This window comes from Oryx dammah, unplaced genomic scaffold (genome assembly GCF_014754425.2).
Source record: "Oryx dammah isolate SB20612 unplaced genomic scaffold, SCBI_Odam_1.1 HiC_scaffold_1, whole genome shotgun sequence".
NCBI lineage: Eukaryota > Metazoa > Chordata > Mammalia > Artiodactyla > Bovidae > Oryx > Oryx dammah.
Genome location: NW_024070185.1, coordinates 40,554,325 through 40,568,600, shown reverse-complemented (window position 1 = coordinate 40,568,600; position 14,276 = coordinate 40,554,325). Strand labels below are relative to the sequence as shown.

Below are 14,276 nucleotides of genomic sequence, written 5' to 3'. Positions count from 1 at the left end.
TATGACTGAGTGACTAACACTTTCACTTTCTTTCTTTCATAGAAAAAAGTATGTTTCTATTCAATGTACACACGCATGCACACATACACACACTACTTGTTTTTTCATTTAACAATATATTTAGGGATCTTTCCATATCTATTTACACACATATATACACATACACACTGCCTCACTCTTTTAAAAGACTGTGTAAAATCCCACTGAACGGACAAATGGAAAAATATATATTTATTTCTCTTCTGATGAACAATTAGGCTTCTTCCAATCTTTTTCTAATACAAATAACTTGAATGAATATAGTTGTTTATGCAGCATTTCACATATGTAAGAGTATCACCAGTGGATTAAATTCTTATAAGTACTCTGAGTCAATAGATATGTGTTTTTTTAATCTTGATTAAAATTTCCTATTGCTCACCAATCCTATACTAATACAGTTTCTTAAGAACAATGGGACTGCCTATTTCCTTATGCCTTTGCCAAGGTTTACTAACTGTTTAGTTTTGCCTGTGTGAGAGAGAAAAAATAGTATCTCTTTGTAGTTTATTTTTCATTTCCTTTTCAGTAGACTGCTTCTTCAAAAGCTTTCTTCATTTTGGCCTTTTTTTTCTTTCCTGAAGGATTTCTAAGAGTATATTAAAGGAATTCATGCTTTGAATATAATGTTTCAAACTTGATGTGAGGTTGTTGTTTCACTGTTGCCTTTTTTTGCCGTGGTTTCTTTCATATGGAATGTTCTTACTTTTATCAAGCTGATCACATCAATGTATTTTTTGTAGGATCTAAATTTTATATCATGTTTCTCCATTATAAGAGAATGATAATAAAAATATTTTTCTTTCCAAGTGAAATTAATTTTTATATTTGGAGTAATGTATGGAACCAATCTAACTTTCTCTTAAAAATAGTTACCCAGTTGTTCCAAACATCATTTATCAATAGTTCATCATTTTTCTACCTACAGGCAATGCCATTTTTATATTCCTAAATGCATTTGGCCTATTTATGATTTTTAGTCTATTACTGGCCTGTATTGGTTTATTCATATGCGCAGATTATTGTTTTAAGTATTAAATTGATGTACATTTGAATAACTGGTATGGCCATTTGTATCCCATGTCATTCATCATTAGTTTTCTTTCCACAACTTTCTTCACTATTCTTGTAGGTAGGTTTATTTATGTAAACAGCCTTTCTTAGAAAAGAAAAAAACCTACTGGTATCTTGATTGGGATCATATTAAAAATTTTTAAGTTAATTTATGGAGATTCAAAATATTTGATAGTGAAACTTCTTCTTCAATTACTCAGGTTTCCTTTTGTGTCTCTTAGGAACTTTAAAAAGTTTTATTCAGCAGCTGGATCTTGCACATATATTATTAGCTTACTGCCTGGTATATTTTGAGTTTATTACAAATGATGTCTTGGCTTATTTTCTAACTACTGTCATTCGTATCTAGAAAAGCGATGGATTTCTTTGTATATAAATTTTGTACTAAGTCACATTACTAAATTCTCCTATTATTTGTTACAGATTTTCATTTGATTCTCTCTGATTTTTTATCAAGTATACAGTCATATCTACAAATTCTGACCTCTTTACCCCCTTTCTAATTTTATATTTTATTTCCTTCTCCTGTCTAACCGCTTCTTTCCTATAATTTTGAAAGCACAATTAATAAATCACATCTTCTTTTCTCACAAGGTGATGAGAAAGTTACTAAAACTTGTAGTAGGTAAAGTTAAAATAAATGAGTTAAATTACTTTAACATTCTACAGTTAGTTTATAAAATCCCTAACCCAAGAAATTTTGGGGGCACCAATAGTTATATTTTTTAAAATCTAGATCTTAAAAGAAACCAAATAATTCCATGGCCAATAAATACAACTGTAGTTATGCTTGCTGAGAAAGTGTTAACCAAATCACATGCTTTTGGAGTATGAACTCATAAACACGGGAACACGGAGAAATTCTCTCTTATTTGAGAACTGACATTTGGTCGTAGGCATCATGTGATCATGAGCCTCATTAAATGAAAAGACATGGATCAGCGGAACAGGCAGTATTAAAATGTTATGGGTCTAAAGCTCACTCATATGTAGCTCACAGATGACAGTATATTTAAATTTGCCAGCAATACATTTTATATTTTATCTGGATCACACAGTTTCCACAAATGAAACATCAGTGATTTTTTCCATCAAAATCTATATTAGTTTCAAACTAGTAAATTAGCTTGCAATTTGATTTACAAATATAAGGACCAAGAGAAAGTTATGCAACAGGTCATCTGGAACATAGTTAACTTCCATATTTATAATTAGAATATACAAATGTCATTGAACACCCCTAATCTAGATTTTGGCTGAAATAAAATCTAGCCATTTCTGGCATGCTGCAACATAGCTGGGGTTCTGAAATGCTGTTTGAGTATGAAATAGCTAAAAATTAAAATAACACATTCTATTTTGCTTTAGAAATTAAGGAGGACTCCATCAGCTATGCTAAGGAGTGGCTAAAGGCCCCATCATTTTGTGTGTCTTAACCTTCTACTTTATCAAGATTTCTAGGGGTGGAATGTCTTACAATCTTAACCATAAAATTACTGCCTCTAGATCGTATCAGCTTCAAAGCTGGAGCAGTGTGAAACTGACTGACAGCTGAATGGAATATAGATAAAGCAATGGAGACTACAAGTCACTCAAAGTCCCATTTAACTAGGTGCTTTGAAAATAAGTTCCCAGAACCTTCAGTCAATTCAGGATTTAGTGCAGAAAGCAGAAGATTCATGGTACTCTTTCAGAGGAGTTTTATTTGAGACCTCAGGTTGGCCTAGGGAAAATGGGACATAGGAAAAGAGAAAATATGAAGATTATAATGGACATACATACTTTTGCCAAAATAAGTGGGAAAAGTAGTTTTGCTTTACATTTTTAAATCATTAAGGCTGTAAGAAAATTATTTAAAATAGAAATTTATTATTTCTATAATATGCAAAATGTAAAATAACTGTGATTTAAGTATAACATCACATTTCTAACAAAACATTTCTTCCAAGCATATCTATATATATGACAATTAAACACGTTGTCATCTCATGTGACTATGTTACTTTTCTATCTCTATACAGTTATAACAAGTAATCCAACATTATTTTAACATTTTTTACCCTTTGGTAAGAAGTATGGGCAGTATAGCTCCTTCTAATATAGCCATTTCCCCTTAAATATAAAGAAGCCCTTTAAGTACTGATAAAAAAAAAAAATCTCTGACACATACTGAAGTGGGAAAAAAAAAAGCAAGATGTTTTACTTTTGTTACTACTTGCAAAAAAATTTAAAGAGAGGGAAAGAGAGAGACATTCTGCTTATACATTCAGAAGGTATCTCTAGAGTGATACTCAAAGAACTCGGTAACTGTGACTACCTCCTCGGAGAAGAACTGAGAAACGAGTGAGAGAGACACTGCATGAAGCACTTTCTTTTATCTTTTGAATTGTGCAACTTAAGAATGTATAACTTATTCATAAAAATAAATTAATAAAAACTTTAAAAGAAATAGCCATTGGTACCACTCCAGTAAAAAATAAGAAAACAAAGTCATTTTATGAAGCACTATCTTGTGAAGCACTTTCTCTGTGTTCTTGCCTGAGAAACCCCATGGACAGAGAAGCCTGGTGGGCTATACAGTCCACAGAGTTGCAGAAGAGCTGGACATGACTTAATGACTAAACAATAACAAAATGTATTCATCTTCCTAGAAAAAGCATTCTCACATACCATATCCACAAATGTGTAAATTCAAGGATAAAGAAATAAAAGCATTAAAATTCTTGAATGATTCTTAACTTTCTATACATTACATAAGATAGCTCAGACTTTTACTTAAATAGCCATAGATGGACATTCAAATTTTCCTCCAAACAACTGAAAGAAATTACAATATTTTACATTAATCAAAAGAGGTAGAGATACGAACAGTACTAGTTTTGATACATTTACCTCGTGCCTTTGGTGGGATCTAATTTTAGCAAGAGTCATTTAACATATATAATTACTAAATGTATATACAGAAAAGTAGAAAATTAGCTTTCATAGCACAGTCTCAAAAATGATTAATGTAATCTTATTCAGTTAGTTTCCTTATCAAGAAGAAAAAACAACTCCATAAATAACCATCTAATTATAAGAATACAAATGTTATTTTATGGAGGAATGAGTAAATAAAGCTTCTTACAGCAAATTGCTAATTACTGTATAGTTTCATATAAGATAAACTACGTTGTGATAAGTATAAAAATATCACTAACTATAATCACAAATTTTTGATCTTCATGTGCAAATGTGTTCTGGTTCAAAATTGTAAAAAATTATTGTTATATGAAAAATAATTTAGCATTTAAAATTAAAGACACATAAGGAGACCCTCAGTTCAGTTCAGTTACTCAGTGGAGTCTGACTCTTTGCGACCCCATGAATTGCAGCATGCCAGGCTTCCCTGTCCATCACCAACTCCCGGAGTTCACTCAAACTCACGTCCATTGAGTCAGTGATGCCATCCAGCCATCTCATCCTCTGTCATCCCCTTCTCCTCCTGCCACCAATCCCTCCCAGTATCAGAGTCTTTTCCAATGAGTCAACTCTTTGCATCAGGTGGCCAAAGTACTGGAGTTTCAGCTTTAGCATAATTTCTTCCAAAGAACACCCAGGACCGATCTCCTTTAGGATGGACTGGTTGGATCTCCTTGCAGTCCAAGGGACTCTCAAGAGTCTTCTCCAACACCACACTTCAAAAGCATCAATTCTTCGGCACTCAGCTTTCTTCACAGTCCAATTCTGACATCCATACATGACTACTGGAAAAACTATAGCCTTGACTAGACGGAACTTTGTTGGCCAAGTAATGTCTCTGCTTTTGAATATGCTCTATAGGTTGGTCATAACTTTCCTTCCAAGGAGTAAGTGTCTTTTAATTTCATGGCTGCAGTCACCATCTGCAGTGATTTTGGAGCCCCCAAAAATAAAGTCTGACACTGTTTCCCCTGTTTCCCCATCTATTTCCCATGAAGTGATGGGACCAAATGCCATGATCTTCGTTTTCTGAATGTTGAACTTTAAGCCAACTTTTTCACTCTCCTCTTTCACTTTCATCAAGAGGATCAAGAGGCTTTTTAGTTCCTCTTCACTTTCTGCCATAAGGATGGTGTCATCTGCATATCTGAGGTTATTGATATTTCTCCCGGCAATCTTGATTCCAGCTTGTGCTTCCTCCAGCCCGGCATTTCTCATGATGTACTCTGCACAGAAGTTAAATAAGCAGGGTGACAATATACAGCCTTGACGCACTCATTTTCCTATGTGGAACCAGTCTGTTGTTCCATGTGCAGTTCTAACTGTTGCTTCCTGACCTGCATACAGATTTCTCAAGAGGCAGGTCAGGTGGTCTGGTATTCCCATCTGTTGAAGAATTTTCCATAGTTTATTGTGATCCACACAGTCAAAGGCTTTGGCATAGTCAATAGCAGAAATAGATGTTTTTCTGGAACTCTCTTGTTTTTTCCATGATCCAGCAGATGTTAGCAATTTGATCTCTGGTTCCTCTGCCTTTTCTAAAATCAGCTTGAACATCTGGAAGTTCATGGTTCACGTATTGCTGAAGCCTTGCTTGGAGAATTTTGAGCATTACTTTACTAGCGTGTGAGATGAGTACAATTGTGCGGTAGTTTGAGCATTCTTTGGCATTGCCTTTCTTTGGGATTGGAATGAAAACTGACAGGGAGATGTATTTAAAAGAATATAAAGCATAATGAGTTGAGATATGACAGCAGTCAACTCTTCTACCTTAATGTCCATGTTCTCCCAAAATGTTAAAAATAAATAGATCCCTAGAACCCATGGACGGAGGTACCTGGTGGGCTGCAGTCCATGGGGCCGCTAGGAGTCGGACACAACTGAGCGACTTCACTTTCACTTTTCACTTTCATGCACTGGAGAAGGAAATGGCAACCCACTCCAGTGTTCTTGCCTGGAGAAGCCCAGGGACAGGGAAGCCTGGTGGGCTGCCATCTCTGGGGTCGCACAGAGTCAGACACGACTGAAGCGACTTAGCAGCAGCAACTGCAGCAGCAGCAGCAGCAGCAGCATTAATTTAATGAAATGTAAAACATGTATTCAAGTAGTAACTTAGCTGAAGTCATATCCAGTGATGTCCCAAGAAAAATGTTACATAATCTTTTGAAAAATTCTTATCTAATACTATCAGCAGGAGATGCCTTTTAAATGTAAGTTTATACTTATATTTAAATAACTAAAATATATATATACATATTTAACTTTATATACATGGACTCCATTGACCAAATAAAAGAATACAGTAAGTAAAAGGAGAAAAAGTATTTTGACCAAATCTGAATATTGGTTGTTTGTACCATACTACATTCATCAAATAAAATTTAACATGTTACCATCATTATCTTCTGAAAAATTCTGAAATCTCTCTATACCCTGAAAATTGAAACATTTTACAATGCATAGGAAAAATAAAACTCTAAAACATGTTTATGTAAAACATTTTTTCACTTAAGGTTATAAAACTAAAGTAAATATTTGCTCAAATATAAATTTTCCATTAATGTAGAGATTCTTGTAGTGTAAGAAAGGAGGTTTTATATCGACTATTAGATTAAGTAAGAAAATACCTCAAGTGCTAACCATTTATTTTTCTTAGTAGTAGCTTCAATTTCAAATATGACCTCTTTTTATTGGCTTATCCTGAAAAGTTGGTTTGCACAATGGAGTAAACCTTTTTGTGGCTGAAAATTATTCCTCATGAATTTAAATGGAAGTATTTCTATCTAGACAGAGGTCAAAGGTAAGAGAGAATCAAGGCAATTATTCTAAGAACTAGAGCAGGAAACCTTGCTAACCAGGAACTGAGTATAAGTACTAGGTCTGTGCTATTCCTAAGTCCTCAAATTTAATTAGTTTCACATCAACTGAATTAACGATTTATTCCATTTATTATAGGCTGTTAAGGAATAGCCCAATTGACCATTTCCTGCCACAGTAGAGGCCAGAAATACGAATGCCTACACAGTTAGTTTCATCAGGCTTGCTATAGGTGATAGCTTGAACACTAAAGAACAGTCAGAAAAATTGAACTTATATGGCACAGTCTGGCTCATTGTCTGGAAAAAAATGGCTTGCGTCTTGACCAGCAAGTTGTTAAAGACTGCACTCACAGACATTCTTCGTATGGTTCTACAGTGAATGAAAAAGGTACAGGAAAATAAGCAAAGCCCCTGTAATAACAGAGCACCTACCCAAAACTCTATAGAGTTCTAGTAGTCTAAGCAACTATACTGTACAAATTTTCTAGCATCTGGCAAGAGGAGGATGGGAGGAAATGTTAAATAGGTGTCATGGCACTTAAACTTTGTTAACTTTATCATAGTAAAGAACAGAGATGAAATTGGGCACAGAATCACTGCCTATGGTGAATGAAGCAGATGAAGACCTTCAGCACGACTGAGGGGGAATCTAAATCACATATAAACGGTGGGAGTAAATGCAAGGTAACATAATACTAACAGATGCATATTTAGTTAATACATATCTATCATATGCCACTATTTTGTGTGTTTTCAATGAGGGCACCTTATGATTTTTCTATGTAAAAATTATTTCTTTAGGTAACATTTAAACTCCTTTTGCTAAAAAGGAAGTTTTCTTGTAAAAATGAAAACAAAAAACCACCCATAACAAAAGCTTAAATACGAATGCCTTTTAAAAAGTGTAAATTAATATGTGCAACTGATACTAGGAATTGATGGTTTCTTTTTTAAAAAAGTTTTTTTTCCCTATTTCCAGTTGGTATAAGTCAATTATTTTATGTTAGTTTAATTTACCAATTAATATAACAAAATTTGCACTGTATTTGTGTAATGGGTAACTTAAAGAGTCATGCCACTTTTTATACTCTATATAGGAAAGAAAGAAAAAAAATCAAGCTATAAAATTTACCTTGTTAAAATCTGTACCTGTATACACATGACCTGAAATAATCAACTTAGTTATCTCAGTAGTGATAGCGCTAGCAAATTTAGTAAACCTATATCCAGCTCATGAGGATGTGTAACAGATAGCTAGAAATCATTGTGAAAGCAAGCAGGAATGCCTGGGGAAGGTGAAACAGGAGCGGGTGTGGGATGGAGTGGTGATAAGCCAGTCTGAGAGAGGTGGATGAAATGAAAGTGGGAAAGGGACTCTTCCTCTCCATTCTCCCCGATTTCCTAAGGCCTTTGTAAGTGGCAAGCACTTCCCTTTCCACTGAAAATACTGTCTGGGTGACCTTTATGAGGAGCACTATAAAGTACTGGCACCTATCTATCACCTTTCCTTTTACGGTAAATATACAGTTATTTTACATCCAAAATATTTTACAGTTCCTTTGTAAATATGATTTTAAAGCTGAAAAGAAATTAGGAAATCATTTAGTCTAACTAATCCCTTATTTCATTGACAGGAGACTGAGGTCAAGAGAATCTATGATTTAGTTTCTGATCTACATAAATATACTGATATTACTGAAAGGTTTAGAAACACCGTATTTAGTGTTATTAAAAGCAAGAGGGAAATGGATATTAGAAATGCTTCAAAAATACAAAGAAAAAAATGAAACATCTATTCTGATGTTAGCAGGAAAGAGTTAACTAAAAATAAAGGGCTTTAAAGACAGATTAGGGAAAAGATACTAAATGATGAAGGTATGAATACATGGTAATCATTACAAACAGAAAATATATATAGAAAATACTTACCAAGTATATATTATATCATGAAGAAAATCCACAAAGTGAAAAATGTAAAGCCTCTCATATAATTATTTTCTATTTGTTTCTATTTCATTATAAGAACAAATTATATGGTAGGAGTACAGAAAAGGGGTACATGCACTTAAGTCAAATTTCCAGGCCCCTTTTAGATAAAATAACCGTAAGATCAATTCCATTTCTACTTTAGCTAGGTGGTTCTAAATGATTATTCTCCCTATGCTTAGCTGAAGTAAAAAGGAAAGACCAGGTTACAGATTTTGAGGACATCAAAAACTGCACAGGTTTTTATTACTATTTCTATCACAGCATTTTAGCACATTAAAATGTCTTGTGTCAAAATAAATATACTTATTAAATTTTAAAAACTTGAAAACTCAAATATGTATTTGTGTTCCTAAGTTATTATTTGCTCACACCTATGATCAGAGCCAAATTATTAAATGTTTTTCACTGGAATGAAAATGAAAGTGGCAAAGGACTCATCCTCTCCAGCTTTCCTAAGGCCTTGATAAGTGGCAAGTACTTCCCTTTTCACTGTGAAAATCACTGTGTAGATGGCCTTTGTCAGTGCTTCCCAAAATGTCCCTCTGGTTCAATGTAAAATAACTTCACATATGGGTAAGTATGTCTAATTTTACTCTAAAGTACAGATTTTAACACACATTAGAAAAAGTACATGCTAAAACTTCCCAACACGTTCTTACCCCGGCCCAGTGTTTTGTTTTGTTTTTTCTCTCTAAAGAGAAAAGTGTATGGAAGAAGCCACCAAGAAGCTGAATTAAACAAATAAAAACTTAAGATACTTACTGTCGCTGGGGAAGCCCGAGTGGTATGTGTCACTGAGTGTCCAGAATTCTCCATTGAGTTGCCTATCAGATAGGTTCCTCCAGAGCTGCTGATGAGTTGTCCTCCTGTGACGCCCATCTGAATCCCACCGGTGCCCACCATACTGTGAGACGAGACCACGGTAGTCACCTGTGCAGAGCTCCCTTGAGTATCAAAGTAATTCCCTCCAGTGTTTTGGCTGTACATCTGTGTTTCTGTGTAAGGGTAAGTTGTTGTTCGGCTTTAGAAGAAAAGAAAGAAATTTATTTATATCATCTTATTGTTTTTCCAGGGTGAATATATGTTTAAAATATATCAGGTTAGCCTTTGGGACATGGTGAGTTTTGTATTTTTTGTGAAACTTCATTCCCAGAAATAGCTGGGCTTACTTTCCAAATTAAAGGTACATTTATTTATAAGTACCTCAACACTTTTCTGCACAGTAGAGTTTTTGCCACTATTGGGGCCTACCTCAAGTATATAAATAAGCTCAGGTCTTGTCCCTTCAAGAAATCCTGCTGTGTGACTTCTTAAATTTCTTATGAAACTTCCTGCAAATCCCAGTTTTAGGAAAGCTGGGATCTGGAATGAATAGGGGTTGACAAGTCAGCTAGCTCCCCAAACTACTTCACACTGCTGGTGACTTGCAGGAAACCTTCATGACTAAGGTAGCGTGCATAAATCTCTTTCTAACCACTAGGCAGGATCTTGAGCAAAGCATGTGCCCTAAATCCCTAACTCTTTCTTCTTTATACTCAAGCTTCTCCTCAATGAGATGACTATGCTACCTCGTGTCCTCATTTTCTGCTTCCCAACAACAGTCAAGCTTCTGCCCTTAGCCTTTCACTGAAAATGCTTTTAATAAGGTCACTTGTGACCTCGTCTAAATACCAAGCTAAAAGGCTGCTGTCAGTCCTCATCTTTCTTGACTTATCTGCAGTACAGTGTTGTTGACTATGCCATGTTGCCCTTTCCCTCCTTGCCCTGTTCTGATTAAGCAGCTTGTTTGATGGATTTATTTTTAATTTTCATTTGACTATATCATACATTTTAACATGACTTTTGTTTTTATTTTGCAATTAGTGTAGGCTCTCAAGAAGTTTCAATAACAGTAGGAAGGTGTAAAATACTTTTCTTTTAAGAAATTCAAATATCAGATTAAAATTCCCAGTATTTTTGGTCATTCTCTTCAACACTACATCTCAGAGTGAGCCAGTACTGACAATTTGGTGTAGATGTCTGTGGACATTTCTATGTATATGCAAGGTTTTTTGGTTTTAATCTTTATTGTTCATTAGTTTCTATGGCATTTCTCTTTCACCTTTTAATTTTTTTAACCACAGTGTTTCAAGAATATTTTGGAGGCTCAGTTTTTTTTGGCATATTAAATAGTAATTTTCTGAGGTCTCCAATTTTACTCTTTTCTCACTTTTATTCAGATCATACCCTTTGATCATATAGTACATGACCATATTCATGCTTATAAGCTTATACCTCCACTTTCTTCACTTTCTAGTTTTACTTTTGTTGTTGTTCAGTTTCTAAGTTGTGTCTGAATCTTTGTGACCCCATGGACTGCAGCACGCTAGGTTATACTTTAAGAGTTTTAAATCTAGATTTCTGAGAGTCACTTAAGTATCTCTGCTAGGGAACCCCTGATATTTGGGAGGTCTCCTATGTAAAAGTGAAGGTATACCTAAAAGGGAATTCTTTTTTCTCCTGCTCTTTTTCCTATATTCCCCCCTCTCAGCAGAGGGCAGCACCACAACACTCAGCTTTGGAAATTATTGCTAATTCTTCTTGCTCAGGACTTCCTAGTTTGCTCAGTGGTAAAAGAATCTGCCTGTCACTGTAGGAGGCAAGGAGATTCAGGTTCGATCCTTGGGTCGGCAAGACTCCCTGGAGGAGGAAATGACAACCCACTCCAGTATTCTTGCTTAAAAACAAACAAACAAACAAACAAAAAAACTATGGACTGAGGAGCCTGGCAGGCTGCAGTCTATGGGGTTGTAAAGAGGTGGATGTGACTGAGTGCACGCATACTTTTCTTGCTCAGATTGACATCGGTCCTACTAACTTTACCTTGGAAAGAATTCCCCAATTCTCCTTTCCATTCTTGTACTCACTGCCTTAACTCATAATGAGTGAGTAAAGTGAAGTGAAAGTCTCTCAGTCGTGTCCGATTCTTTGTGACCCCATGGACTATACAGTCCATGGAACTCTCCAGGCCAGAATACTGGAGTGGTAGCCTTTCCCTTCTCCAGGGGATCTTCCCAACCCAGGGATCAAACCCAGGTTTCCCGCATTGCAGGTGGTTCTTTATCAGCTGAGCCACAAGGGAAGCCCAAGAATACTGGAGTGGGTAGCCTATTATTCCTTGTCCAGCGGATCTTCCCGACCCAGAAATCCAACCAGGGCGTCCTGCATTGCAGGTGGATTCTTTACCAACTGAGCTATCAGGGGTCCTTTAACTCATAATATTCTCCATTAAAATTGCCTTCTAACTAGTTTTCCTTCCTCTATTTGGTTCTCTTCCAATCTATCTTCAACTCTGATGCCAGGAGAATATTTCTAAAAGGAAAATATGAAAATTAAGCTTTTCTTAAAAACTTTCCTGTGATTCTCTTTTGCCTTGGGAAGAAATTCACAAGCCTTGACCTGTCTTCTCAGGGCCGATGCCGGCACAAGCTCCGGATTTGGTACCAGCCATGTCTTCAAATGATTTCTTTGCTCGCACCACACTGACCTTGATGCTGATCTCCTGTAAAGCACTAGCTTCTCTTGCCTCCCTGCTATATTGTGTGGGGTTTCCCCTGTCTGGAAGGCCTTTGCATGTCTTCACCTCTCTTCCTTTGCCTAAGTCAGCATAAAGCTCTCAGCTCGAGCATTGCCTTATCTCAGAATCACTCCTCTACACCCCCGTGTTCTACGGCACTCCTTGCGGGACTGTCAGGTTCACGCTCTATACTCTCCCAACACACTGCACACACCTGAAATACAACCCTCAATGCACTGTTAACTTCCTTATGTCTTCATGCTCCCATGAAATTATGGGAGCATTCATTCCCATCTGTACCCTCAACACTTAACATAACTATTGCTATGTAGTGGGCTCACTAATCAACAAATAAAATATGACTCTACTTAAAAGTATATTTGGCATAATGGTCACTTTCATAAATTTCTAAAACATTCATTCTTTTTTTGTGGTTTTGTTAAAGCACGAGAAATTGGGCTAAACTATTTCAAGATTTTTCTGTATTATTTAAAATAGGTCATTTAACCCATTACAAATTATATTTATATTGCAATTTCTAATGCAAATTTCAGTAAAATAATAAGAGTGCTCCAAAAGTATTCAACACTGGGTAAAGTTACTGCTTTCCAGAAAAAACCACCACAGATCCAGGTATAAATTTTAGTTTGGGATGATGACAGAAACAACTCCACAGAGAATATTTATTGCTTTTTTTTTTTACACATAGAAAAGTATCATTTAAAATACATTTCTTCTCAATACTGCTGTATTTTCCAACTGGAAATCTCATTTATGTATTTCTTTCAGTATATATTTATGTTAATAAAACAGCCATGTTGATTTTAAATTTGGATAAAAAGAGAAATGAATTCATCTTATGTCCTCTAAATATGACAGTGACCTTATTTAGCTGTACTTAACACAATCTGATGTTGGTATTTAAGTATAATTAAGTAAGATGTACAAATAGATACAGGGAAATAAACACTATGACAGATGCAGGAAACTGTGTCCACTTTCCTTTTCACAGTCTGAACAAAACCCTTAAGTATGCTTTCCAGTAGTAAGTTGATTTTACAAATAAATCATATAATAATAGCTATTAATAGCTAATATTTACTATTTACTATGCAACAGGCACGATCTTATGTGCTTTTCAGGTATTAACTCACTTAACCTTCATTACAACTTTATGAGATAGATACTGTTATTTCTATTTGCAAAGACAACGCGAATATTTGGAAGTCTAGATAGATTAAACAGCTTTATCCAAAGCACACAGCTGGTAAAAAACTGGATTTGGAATATGCACTTAGCCCATTCTCTCAAACATTTCATCACATTAAAATAATTTAACTTTTAAATATGTCAATGATATTTATCAATGACTTGTGGAACAGTCACAAAAGGTGGTACAGGTAACATACAAACTTTCTATTGCTATTTAAGAGTTTCTTATATTTTAGCTAAAAGATGATGCTGTGTATATGTACCACAGCTTTCTTATCCATTCATCTGCTGATGGACATCTAGGTTGTTTCCATGTCCTGGCTATTATAAACAGTGCTGTGATGAACATTGGGGTACATGTGTCTCTTTCAATTCTGGTTTCCTCAGTGTGTATGCCCAGCAGTGGGATTGCTGGGTCATAAGGCAGTTCTATTTGCAATTTTTTAAGGAATCTCCACACTGTTCTCCATAGAGGCTGTACTAGCATTACTCAGCCGTTAAAAAGAATACATTTGAATCAGTTCTGATGAGATGGATGAAACTGGAGCCGATTATACAGAGTGAAGTAAGCCAGAAAGAAAAATACCAATACAGTATACTAACACATATATATGGAATTTAAAAAG

At 35.3% G+C, this 14,276-nt stretch overlaps 1 protein-coding gene across 3 annotated transcripts in view; it reads right to left on the bottom strand.

The window, feature by feature from the left end:
- RFX3 (regulatory factor X3) overlaps positions 1-14,276 on the bottom strand; it is a 337,494-nt gene that overhangs the window by 101,000 nt on the left and 222,218 nt on the right. For all 3 annotated transcript variants that reach the window (XM_040244701.1, XM_040244629.1, XM_040244537.1), the window contains one exon: positions 9,645-9,903. In XM_040244701.1, coding sequence (XP_040100635.1) covers positions 9,645-9,903 — 259 coding nt within the window. The remainder of the gene's footprint in view (positions 1-9,644; positions 9,904-14,276) is intronic.